Source organism: Lagenorhynchus albirostris, chromosome 5 (genome assembly GCF_949774975.1).
Source record: "Lagenorhynchus albirostris chromosome 5, mLagAlb1.1, whole genome shotgun sequence".
NCBI lineage: Eukaryota > Metazoa > Chordata > Mammalia > Artiodactyla > Delphinidae > Lagenorhynchus > Lagenorhynchus albirostris.
Genome location: NC_083099.1, coordinates 3,624,395 through 3,637,557, shown reverse-complemented (window position 1 = coordinate 3,637,557; position 13,163 = coordinate 3,624,395). Strand labels below are relative to the sequence as shown.

General features: G+C 43.3%; 1 protein-coding gene and 1 non-coding gene across 8 annotated transcripts in view; both read right to left on the bottom strand.

Moving 5' to 3' along the window:
* The window catches only part of THRB (thyroid hormone receptor beta), a 392,041-nt gene that overhangs the window by 99,010 nt on the left and 279,868 nt on the right, over positions 1 to 13,163 (bottom strand). For all 7 annotated transcript variants that reach the window (XM_060149528.1, XM_060149532.1, XM_060149527.1 and 4 more), the window contains one exon: positions 8,295 to 8,358. In XM_060149528.1, the coding sequence (XP_060005511.1) occupies positions 8,295 to 8,316 (22 nt within the window). In that variant the 5' untranslated portion in view covers positions 8,317 to 8,358. The remainder of the gene's footprint in view (positions 1 to 8,294; positions 8,359 to 13,163) is intronic.
* Positions 8,040 to 8,151, bottom strand: LOC132521434 (U5 spliceosomal RNA). Its single transcript, XR_009540881.1, has one exon. It is a non-coding gene; the product is annotated as a U5 spliceosomal RNA (small nuclear RNA).

Genomic DNA, 13,163 nt, shown 5'->3' with positions numbered 1-13,163 from the left:
ATGTAAAAGAAAAGTCAAGGGAGGTAAAGCACGAGCCCGGGACTGTCAGTTGCGGGTTGGGGACAGGTGGAGGTGGCTCAGAGAAGAAACGCTTGGCTCATTGCAAACGCAATACCATCACATGTTCATCAGGGACTAAATTCCTGTTGGGAAAAATGACTTTCAGTTCTTTTGAAGGACCTTGGGTGAACAGACAGGAAGATCTGTCCTGACATAACAGAACCTGTCAGGTTAGGGTCGATATTTGTGACTGTCAGCACGGACCGAATAGGGAGCTGCGGGCAATTCTTGGTTAAAGGGGGCTCAAAAGAGTGGAGATGGTGGATACTGAGGGGTGATGGTGGTGGTGGTGACAGTAGTGATGCTGGTGACAATGGAGGTGGGGAGGGGCAGGGAGTGGGGCCCCGGGTGGGGGTCCAGGAGAGGCCAAATACTGTAAAGGGTGGCTTCTGGGGGGATACAGGGGTTGTTGATAAGGAAATACCTTTCTTTTCTTTCTTTCTTTTATACAGCAGGTTCTTATTAGTTCCCTATTTTATACATGTTAGTGTATACATGTCAGTCCCAATCTCCCCATTCATCCCCCCAGCCCCGCTTTCCCCCCTTGGTGTCCATACATTTGTTCTCTACGCCTGTGTCTCTATTTCTGCCCTGCAAAGCGGTTCATCTGCGCCATTTTTCCAGATTCCACATATATACGTTAATGTATGATATTTGTTTTTCTCTTTCGGATTTACTTCACTCTGTATGACAATTTTTTTCTTCACTCTCGTGTTCCCACCTTTCACTCTATAAAGCCCTGTTTTTCCTTTCAAACTTAAAAAAATTAATTAGTTAATTAATTAATTTATGGCTTCATTGGGTCTTTGTTGCTGCGCGCGGGCTTTCTCTAGTTGCGGCGAGCGGGGGCTACTCTTCGTTGAGGTGCGTGGGCTTCTCACTGCGGTGGCTTCTTGTTGCAGAGCACGGGCTCTAGGCACGCGGGCTTCAGCAGTTGTGGCACGTGGGCTCAGTGGCTGTGACTTGCGGGCTCTAGAGCGCAGGCTCAGTAGTTGTGGTGCACGAGCTTAGTTGCTCCGCGGCATGTGGGATCTTCCCGGACCAGGGCTCGAACCCATGTCCCCTGCATTGGCAGGTGGACCCTTAACCACTGCGCCACCAGGGAAGTCCCAAAAGCCCTGTTTGTTCTTTGTTTTTTTTTTTTTTTTTTTTTTTTTTTTGACATGTCACCTTCCTGGCCACCTGGCTGCAGCTCAGATTTGGAAGGTGAAGCTGGTCTAGAAGCAAATGTCTTCGCATCCCCAGGAGTTTTGAGGGAAGATTTTCATGCATCTGGCTGAATTTGGTGAGATATCATGAATTTGGTCTTTGTCCGAAGGCCCCATGTTTTTCAGCAGGAAGTTTCTCTTCCAGGAGAAGTTCAGGAAGTTAACGAGGTGAGGGATGGGAGAGGGACAGAGACAGAGTCCAGAAGGCCAGCTCTTCCTTAGGTAGATGATGTTGCCAGGTCTGGCTTCCTTTACCCATTCGTATTGTAGAAAGTATCACTGTTCCTTCTGTATTTGCTTTCGTGTTAAAGAAAAGGGTGACGTGTTAGCTGCACAGAAATTCTCTTTTCTGTGTGTGTGGTTTTCTTGATTTTCCCCTGTATGGTGGACACTGGAGGAAATCTTGAACTGAGATGCTGGTCTCCTCTCTTCCCCAGACCGGACCCCGTTCAGGGACTTTCACTCTTCTAATTTGTGTGCGATGGGGGAAAATGTACAATGATAAGCAATTATGGTTCTCCCTTCCTTTGCTTTCTAAGATGAGTTCCTTAGAAAGGAAGATCTGTTTATTTTGCTGAGCAGAGCCTTACAGGGGGATGCAGACGGGAGAGACAGAGCGACGGGCCACCACCTCCAAGGGGAATGAACAGGTGGAGACGGGGAGGGAGGAGGGAGTGGCAGAGGGCGGGGCTCCTGACAGGAGTGGGCGGGGTCTGCAGCCTCCAGAGCCAGGAGGCGACCTGGGGTTTCTGCAGTTACCTCAGGAGTGATGGAGAGAGACATCTAGGGAGGAATTTAAAGGTCCTCTGTGTGATCTGTCTGCAGAAGCCTTCCTCTCGCCCTCCAGGCATTTGGGGGAAGCCTGGTCTTTCCTTTCTAGCTGACTTGCAGTGAGATTTTGGTTACTTTGAGAAGTGGCACCATGCAGAGGAGGGAGCAAAGAGGCCCCCATTGCTTCAGGTGGTTAGATACCCAAGAAATAAAAGCCAAGTTCCCTTCTGTGATTGGCTCCACCGACAGTAGAGCTAGCTCTTTGGGCAAGTCGGTATCTCTCTTTCTCCAAAACTATTTGTGGCCACACTGTAATATGCATAGCTGGCTCTATGGAATCCAAGGCCACATTTTATTTTTGGCCACAACTGGGGAAACAGGAATTCGGAACAAAGTGAAATAAGCCTCCAGATGCCTTTTCAGAGTAATTATGCCAGGAGTATATAAATCAACGATCCAAGCTCCTGGTTTCTGGAGCAACGTGGGGAAAGGGAGCAGAGCCACATCTGGCTTCTGTGTTATGTCCCTTGCCAGGTGACCAGTACACAGACCTGGGCGTGGCTTTCCTGACTTTGGCAGGAGGGAAGGAAGGACAGCCAGCACTGTCGGGTTTCCCCTCCCTTCCCCCCCAGGCTAGGGCAAGGGTACCATGGGGGTGTCTGTCGTTGGTGCAGAAAAGGTGTTTGTTGAGACAACCTTCCCTCTTAACCAGTCATCCCTGTGTCTAAGTGAAAAGAACTACGTGTTGGCACAGAAGTGTTAACTCATCCCAAGGACCCACTGAGCCCCTTTCTCAGCTGGCAAACAAAGACAGGAATCCTAAAATGACATCTCCAGAGAGCTCACTATATCTAAATTAAAAATTTCTGTATGTCAAGAATGCCATAGCAACATGTTCACAAGCTTATCTGTAAATGGTACCAAATAAAAATTATATACGTAGAGATAGAGAGAGGGGAAAGAATTAAGCAAATGTGATAAAAGGTCAACATTTGAGGACTTTGGGTACTCTTTGAACTCATCTTGCAACCTTTCTGTTAGTATGGAATTACTTCAAGAGAAGAAAAATTTTTAAGAAGGTCAAATATTGCTATAAGCAAAAAGGAGAGACGTATACTAAAATGGGAAAAAGTTTGTAACATTTATGATAGTGAATTAAATCCTTAATATATGAATCATAAGAAAAAGACTAATAGTACAGTAGAAAAGTTCATTGCACAGGTAAGTTACAAAGAAGACATTTAAGTTGCCAACTCTGTGTGTGTGTGTGTGTGTGTGTGTGTGTAGTCAAATCTATTATCAATAAGAAAAAGGTAAAGTTTTGAAAAACTTTGATAAAAACTGTGATAAAACTTTGCCTAATTAATTGCCTTTCTCAAAATTAAACTACTACAAAACTCCAAAGTTAGAGGATATGGGATTAAATGGACACTACAGTGCTGATTGGTCCAGTAACCTGGTTACGATTTGGCAACAGAAAAGGCTTTGAAAGATGTTCAGTCCCTTTGACCCAGCATTTTTGTTTTTTTTACTTCGTAGAATTTATCCTGAGGAAATAATCAGAGAGGTGTCACATTATATACACTGTGGTTCATTATAACATTATTTATGATAGTAGTATATTAAAAGCCTAACACGGGTTTGATGGGTCACTAAGTAGCTGTGAACAGAATCCCATCTTAGAAGAGCATTTTTGATGGGAAATGCTAACAACACGCAAGCCGTTAACATTCATTATCTTTTTTTTTCTGCGGTACGCGGGCCTCTCACTGTTGTGGCCCCTCCCGTTGCGGAGCACAGGCTCCGGACGCGCAGGCTCAGCGGCCATGGCTCACGGGCCCAGCCGCTCCGCGGCATGTGGGATCTTCCCGGACCGGGGCACGAACCCGTGTCCCCTGCATCGGCAGGTGGACTCTCAAGCACTGCGCCACCAGGGAAGCCCAACATTCATTATCTTTGAGTGGCGTCATTATCTGGCTGTGAGCAAGCTCTGGCCTCGTGAGGAGATATTCTCCATAGGTTGTAGAACAAGAGCACAACTGTGGTTCTATCTCTGAAGGAAGGAAGGCAGCAGTCATAAGGAGGGGTTGAAAAGCCTCAGGAACACTAGGAAGGCCACCTTTGAAAATGACGTGGGCTTTACAATAAAACACGAGCTTCCCCAGCTTAGGTGATTTGTTTGACTCTGAAAAACCTATACATTAGGATAGTCTGAAAACACAAAAAAAACCTTTCTCCAGGGTGCCCTTTTTGTCTACACCCAGCCTTCAATGTACCCATGCCCGATTTTATGAAAACGTGATTTACAAATGTTCACATCTGAGGTGCGACCTAATCTTCAAAGTAGAGGGAGAATTTCTCACTTTCTCCTTTAACTGACAAGGAAGTCAACCTCTAGAGACATTAGGGGGCTTGCTTTGTTATTACCTTGAATACGTAATAAATTGCTTCTACACATAATGAGAAAAATATAAAACCCGCAACGGGCAACTGGACGCTATATATGAACAAGCAAGGAAGTTACGGATGAAGAAAAAAAATACAAGTGGCTAATAGACATGCAAAACAATTTCAACCGCAGGTGTAGTGAGAAATGTAAATTTCATCATGCTTAAGAAATCAGGACAAGGGGCTTTGATACAAAGCATCTAAATCAGATTCTTCTATATTGTTCAGAGTGGGGCACGTGCCCCCATCTACTGCCTTTTCTGTGGCCTCCGACCTCTCACCTATACAAGACGTTGGGAAGGATAAAGAACCCTCCCTGTCATGACCTCCTACCACCAACGACAAATTTGCTTTCTTTCCTTTTTGAAAAAAGGAATGAAAATGGGTCATTTGTAGAGACGTGGATGGGCCTAGAGCCTGTCATACAGGGTGAAGTAAGTCAGAAAGAGAAAAACAAATACTGTACATTAACACATATATGTGGAATCTAGAAAACTGGTACCGGTGAACCAATTTGCAGGGCAGGAATAGAGACGTAGATGTAGAAAATGGACGTGTGGACACAGGGAGGGCCGGGGGTGGTGGGATGAATTGGGAGATTAGGATTAGACATATGTACACTACCATGTGTAAAACAGATAGCTAGTGGGAACCTGCTGTATAGCACAGGGAGATCAGCTCGGTGCTCTGTGGGTGGGCCGGGGGGAGGGGAAGGGAGGAAGATCCAAGAGGGAGGGGATATATGTATACAAACAGTTGATTCGCCTCGTTGTACAGCAGAAACTAACACAACATTGTAAAAGAACTATACCGCCATTTAAAAAAATGAAGAAACAAACACACACACGAAACAAGCACGCAAACAACCTGAGGATCACACAGTGAAAACACTGGGACACCTACAGAACGCACCCGTCTTTCCCATCATGCAGACACTCCTCCCCTGGCCCCTGGGACACACTGAATATAATGCCTTGAGCGAGAAAAAGGAGAAGGCAAAGGTCGTGGTTGGGAAGTTAGATGAACAAGCAGGTCACAGAGAAGAGGCGCAGGTCACACTGCTGAGTGAGGTCTATGTTATTTACATGGCAGGCTCATCACGGGGGTGACTTTAAGTCACATCCTAACTCCCTAGAACATCCTAACTCCCTAGAACCGTTACCCTAGAGGGGTAACGTAACAGAGCCCTGTTTCTGCCTCTCCAGGCACATTTAGAGGGGTCCGAGTTCTTAGTTCCCTTTTCAGTCAAGGCTAAAAGCCTCTCATTTGGGTATTTAAAATTTTAGGTATTCATATCTTAGAACAAACTCCCCTATGCGACGAATCATGATTTTCTGCAAAGTGGAGCTCATTATAATGACATAAATGTTAGCAGAGTCCCCCAAAGATTCCCTAGGAAGCCGTGCTTAATCCCAACCAATAAAATACGGTATCAAGGCACTTCCTTCCTTTCCTCTAAGAATCAGTATTTTCGGTGAGCGATTTCATACAATCCTAATGTCAAATTAGGTTAAGGTAGAGCAACGGGAACATTTTAGCAGGACTTGACTCCACTGCAGTGGATATTAAATAGCCCCAGAAAATAAACCATTCTCCATTTGAGTTAATGCAAAATACAGAAATTTCATAAGTGGCTGAAGGCGTTGTTTTAATCTGAAAATGCTTGTCTGCTGGGTTTTGGCAAAACACATTCAATGTTCTTACTCCTGTTCATTTAAAAATTGGTTTTCTTTTCATAAAGGTTAATTGATTTCCTGTATTGCATAACAGTAATAGTACCCATTATGTGTTTCAAAAAGAAAATATGCATATTTGCCCTTTAAGTTATGCTTTTAAAGCAAGCACTTAGTTCTGATGACTTACAGCTTTATTATGGGCTCCTTTTAGGTTTCTTAAAATAAACATGCAGCTTGAGACCACAGGAAAAGACAGAGGGAAAAGGACACTGTTTTATTTCATCCACAAACAAGGGAGTCTAAAGCAATGATTTTCTCAGCTGAGCCCATTAACATAGACTGAGCATATGCATGTGTGGAGTAGATTTCTTTTGAAAATAGAATTGCTGTTAGTTTCTATGCTATGAAGCAAATGCTGGGAAGCAAAAGCATCCTCCTACACGGGGAGGTGGGGCAGCTGGTTCCAGCTCAGCCCACAGGGAAAGCATCCCGCATCCGCAGATGGGCTGAAAGCTGGCTTAATACAGAACCGTCTTAGAGTGAGCCTGGATTTCTAGCTCTGTCCTGGAGATGAGCTGATTTGGCCTGGGGATTCTGCTCAACAATAAGACTATCCTGACCCCTAGCATAAGAGTCAGCAAACTACAGTCTTCGGGCCAAAGCTGGCCTGCTGCCTGTTTTGTAAATAAAGTTTTATTGAGATACAGCCACGCCTATTTGTTTATGTATGGTCCATGGCTTTCCGTGCTACAATGGTCAAGTTGGCAGTGACACAGAAATGGGGGAGGGTGTGTTTTGGTGCCTGTTACTGAGAAATAAGATGGGAAGATAAGATGGGATTCCGAGGCTATCCTACAGGTGTGAATCATTCCAGTTTGTTCAGGTGCTCTATCTTTTTGCTGCACCAGGAACTCGAGTATCAATGGGTCGAGAGACAGGGCAGGGATTCTGGGAGATGTAAGGTTATGGTCATTACGTTAAGGCTTGTAAACTTGCAGAAGGCTGAGGTCTATGGGTACCTGCCCTGCTGCCATGGTAACCAAACGACAGTCCTAGGCTTGGGGTTGGGCTGGAAGGTGTGGTTATAAACTGAGAGCCCACGGTTGATTCTAGTCAGAAGACGTATTTTGACTGGCCCATGAATCCTTGATAGTTTTATATGTTAATTGCTTGCATTTAGAAATGGGGATATTTTGGGGAATTCCCTGGCAGTCCAGTGGTTAGGACTCTGTGCTTCCACTGCAGAGGGCAAGGGGTTGATCCCTAGTCAGGGAACTAAGATCCCGCATGCCGTGCAGCGCGGCCAAAAAAACCCCTCCAAAAAAACCCAAATAGAAATGGGGATATTTCATCCCAAATCTGGCTTCCAGCTTCTCTTGAAAATTTGAAATCTCTGGACACACTGGGTTCCCTCCCTGCTTGTTGCCTGGTTCTCCTGTCTGGTTTGTTTTTCCTGACAGCCAGCTGTTTGGGGCATGGGTGTTATCTATCTGGCCCCTGGGGCCTGTGAGTTTGTAACCCCAGCTCTGTGCGTTGAACAGAGAATCCGTGCTATTGCAACCTTCTGTTCCTCAGGGGGCATTCTGTCTCGCCTCTGTCCCTTGCTTTCTAGCTCACTTTAGCTTATGTGCTCTCATCATATTCCATTCTGACTCTGCTGCTGAATATTCCATCAGGAAGATGTCTGAACTCAGTGGTCACTGAGTACATAGAGCCATTTCTTATACTGATCTGAATGAATGTGGCAGGTAAAAGTAGTGGGTGTGAGAGGGTAACCTTGGGAAGGCTGGCAACTAGGATTTCACTGTGAATTCTCATTTCCTCCCATCCTGTTCCTGGTGATGATGCATCTCAAGGCTTCCGAAAAAGCTGGAAGCACATTTGTTGGGATGTAGTCACAGGATATATTTGCATTTTTCCCCCCCTCTCCACAGAAATCTTTAGTAGAAGGCGAAAGATTTATACGAGCTGAAAAGAAACCAGAGTATGGCTATATTTGCATTTAATAACACTCATTGGCTGGGAAATAACTGTTGCTAAGACTCTTAGGTTGGTCTTTTAGGAAGCCTATATTTCTCTTTGGGTGGAACAAAAATGGAAACACACAAAGTAAAGAAAATAAAACAGATACCTGTCATACTGTTGGGAGTCATGGGTTAGTAATCATTCCGGACCCTTTTTTTCACTGACATCTCCTATAGAGAAAAAGACAAGAAAAATACCATGGGTTATAACCTGCATTTTCCATAAGGTTTTGTTCCAAACAACATCACATGCATTAATTAGCTGGAGGTGATATGTTACTTTCAACTCAGGGAAAGTGAAGCAGAGGTGGGCTGCGTGATACACGTAAGTTTACAAGACCTTTTAATTTTCATCTCAGGGTTCCTCCTATAAACATGTCTTTATAATAATATTTTATTCAAGGTCACATGTCTATTTTCCATCTCAAGTTTTTTAAGAAAGCACTAGCCGAGTGACTTGCTGTCTTTCCCAAGAGCGTCTGAGATGCGTTAGCGTCCTCAATCCAGATCCTTTCTTCTCCAGGTGTGGTCTGTGGACCAGCAGCCTCAGCATCACTGGGAGCTTTGCTAGAAATAGAAAATTTGGGTCCTATGTCAAACCTGCTCCATCACATCTGCACTGGGATGAGATGCAACTGCAGATGACTGATGGACACTTTGCAGTCTTAGACACACTGCTCTGGAGAATGGAATCCATATTCACATCTTATGTGTGACTTTTCCTTGGTCAGCGCTGAGTCCTTTCTCATCACTGTATCAGTGAGATCCGAGAGCAGCAGACAGACCTGACCTCATATGGGGATGGGGATGGAGACTTGGTGGGGGTCAGAGACCAGAGGCACCGACGGAGGGCAGAGTGTTGAAGGCCACGCGCAGATGATGACCCAGATGGCTGCTGAACGCGGGTCAGAGTCCTTCTGCGTGTCGCTGGGGACAGATCAGGACGAGGTTTCTTTTTCCAGAAGGGTTTCTGTATCCAGCGGTAGACAGTGCAGCACGGTGGCTCTGGCCTTGTACTGGAGACCTAGGCATGGGTTTGGGGGCCAGCGCTGTCGTGGACTCGCCATGGGATCGTGATTTCTTCACGTGCAAAATGAGGAGGATAATGCTCGCGTTACCTGCTTCACATGGCTGATGATTCTGAGGTGTGAAGAGGATGCGAATGAAAGTGCTGGGTAAACACAATCCATTGGATGAGGGAAGGAACGTCCTGATGCTAATAACTGATCGGAGAAGAGGAAGCATGTGGATTGTTGATATATGCGTCCAATATGGGTTGATATATGCGACCATTCCCTCTCTGTCTCCACATTGAATCCTGCAGCACTGAATTCATACCTTCATGGTCATCACATGTGTTCACCACATGTTTCCAAGGCTGCCTTTCCCACTAGACTGTAACCTCTTTGTGGAAGGGACTATGTCTTGGTCATTTTTATATCTTCCACATGAGCAGAGTGTCTGATACATAATAGGCCCTCAAGAAATATATGCGGGGCTTCCCTGGTGGCGCAGGGGATTAGAACCTGCCTGCCAATGCAGGGGATACGGGTTCGAGCCCTGGTCCGGGAAGATCCCACATGCCGCAGAGCAACTATGCCTGTGCACCACAACTACTGAGCCTGCGCTCTACAGCCCATGAGCCATAACTACTGAGCCCGCATGCCACAACTACTGAAGCCCGTGCACCTAGAGCCTGTGCTCCGCAACAAGAGGAGCCACTGCAATGAGAAGACCGCACACTGCAACGAAGACCCAACGCAGCCAAAAATAAATAAAAAAACACTAAAAAAGAAATATATGCTCTGAATAAGTGAATAAAATAAAATGAATGAAAGTTGAATCTCATGGTATGAGATTGCTGAACTGGCATCTGGTAGAAGAGATGAGGATTAATTACTAGGAAAATGCGTTCTTGCTACTGATGAACATTTCAAGGGTCACCAGCCACAAGCCCTCTGTTCTGTCCCCTTCAACTGTGCAGCTGGGTTGTGAGAGAGAGAATCAGGTTCTGAGACCCCCTAAAGGGAGAGTGCGGATCACACCTGTAGTACTGACTGTCTAGACCTCTCGTTCTTAGAAACTGAGCTGCCATTAACTCCCCTCCCATCTTGTGGGCACGGCCTCATCCTCCTGGGACGCTGCTCCTGAATATTCTGCAGTGGACAAGGAACTTGGCTCCGGCTGGGCCAACCACAGTGCTCCACCTTTGGCCGCGGTGGGCCAAGACCTGGGAGGGGCTGACATGGTGCCTTTTTTGGGGTAGGTTACATATTCCAGCTCTGGTGGCAGAACTGATCAGAAACTAAAACTCTCAAACTGTCTGACGCCATGCCTTTTAGCCACACGGCCAAAGCCGGTCTGAAGGTGAGACAGAGGATGCACCTGACATTCATGGAGAACTTGGGGTGACGAGAGAATGCTGTGGCCTCAGAGCCCTGCTTTTGGCTCTCCCTGAGGCTCAGCTGTGTCCCTGCGGCCTCCTCAACCCTTCCTGAGCAAGACGGTGCCCACGTCCGCAGAAGCCAGGTCCAGGCAGGTTTCTGCCCCTTGTAACCAGAGGAATCCTGACTGACAGTACCGACATTCAAACACAGCATGAATACGAATGTGGCAAAAGCGTTTCGTGTCCTTTTTATCCTAGTTATGTTCTTGCTACACCAACACTTAAAAAATACCTTTGTTTTCAAATTTTCAATTGAAGAGGCATCAGAACTGCAGAAAGTATTGTGTGTGAAGCGGAAAGTATCCAGAAAGAGGAAAAACATCTCATTAGGGCTTAAAAAATATTGTTACCACCACGCAATTTAGTACTGATTTTGTTATTTAGTACTGTTTTCCTTCTACTGTAGGAAAGTACTAAAGTACTACCTATAGTAATTTAGTATCACTACACTATACTAAACTGTTACCATTACTATAGCATCAATAGTATATTCCTGTCCCTATTCCTGTAGCACTTTAGTATTAGTACACTGTACTAAACTGTTACCATTACTATAGCATTAATAGTATATTCCTGTCCCTATTCCTATAGCATTTTAGTATTAGTACACTATACTAAACTCTTACCATTACTATGGCCTTAATAGTATACTCCCATTCCTATAGCACTTTAGTATTAGTACACTGTACTAAACTGTTACCATTACTATAGCCTTAATAGTATATTCCTGTCCCTATTCCTATAGCACTTTAGTATTAGTACACTATACTAAACTGCTACCATTACTATAGCATTAATAGTATATTCCCATTCCTATTCCTATAGCACTTTAGCATTAGTACACTGTACTAAACTGTTACCATTACTATAGCCTTAATAGTATATTCCTGCTCCTATTCCTATAGCACTTTAGTATTAGTACACTATTCTAAACTGTTACCATTACTATGGCCTTAATAGTATATTCCCATTCCTATAGCATTTTAGTATTACTACACTAAACTAAACTGCTGCCATTACTATAGCATTAATAGTATATTCCCATTCCTATTCCTATAGCACTTTAGTATTACTACACTATGCTAAACTGTTACCATTACTATGGCGCTAATAGTATATTACCATTCCTATAGCATTTTAGTATTAGTACACTATACTAAAGTGTTACCATTACTATGGCCTTAATAGTATATTCTCATTCCTTTTCCTATAGCACTTTAGTATTAGTACACTATGCTAAACTGTTACCATTACTATGGCATTAATAGTATATTCCCATTCCTATAGCATTTTAGTATTAGTCCACTATACTAAACTGTTACCATTACTATGGCATTAATAGTATATTCCCATTCCTCTTTCTATAGCATTTTAGTATTAGTACACTAAACTAAACTGCTACTATTACTATAGCATTAATAGTATATTCCCATTCCTATTCCTATAGCCCTTTGTATTAGTACACTGTACTAAACTGTTACCATTACTATGGCGTTAATAGTATATTCCCATTCCTATTCCTATAGCACTTTAGTATTAGTACACTATACTAAACTGTTACCATTACTATGGCATTAATAGTATATTCTTGTTCCTATTCCTATAGCACTTTAGTATTAGTACACTACACTAAACTGTTACCATTACTATGGCATTAATAGTATATTCTTGTTCCTATTCCTATAGCACTTTAGTATTAGTACACTATACTAAACTGTTACCATTACTATAGCATTAATAGTATATTCCCATTCCTATTCCTATAGCACTTTAGTATTAGTACACTAAACTAAACTGCTACCATTACTATAGCATTAACTGTATATTCCCATTCCTATTCCTATAGCACTTTAGTATTAGTACACTATACTAAACTGTTACCATTACTATAGCGTTAATAGTATATTCCCATCCCTATTCCTATAGCACTTTAGTATTAGTACACTACACTAAACTGTTACCATTACTATAGCGTTAATAGTATATTCCCATCCCTATTCCTATAGCACTTTAGTATTAGTACACTGTACTAAAGTGTTACCATTACTATAGCATCAATAGTATATTCCCATTCCTATTCCTATAGCACTTTAATATTAGTACACTGTACTAAAGTGTTACCATTACTATAGCATCAATAGTATATTCCTGCTCCTATTCCTATAGCACTTTAGTATTAGTACACTATTCTAAACTGTTACCATTACTATGGCATTAATAGTATATTCCCATTCCTATAGCATTTTAGTATTAGTCCACTATACTAAACTGTTACTAGAGCATTAATAGTATATTCTCATTCCTCTTTCTATAGCATTTTAGTATTAGTACACTAAACTAAACTGCTACTATTACTATAGCATTAATAGTATATTCCCATTCCTATTCCTATAGCCCTTTGTATTAGTACACTATACTAAACTGTTACCATTACTATAGCATTAATAGTATATTCCCGTTCCTATTCCTATAGCACTTTAGTATTAGTACACTAAACTAAACTGCTACCATTACTATAGCATTAACTGTA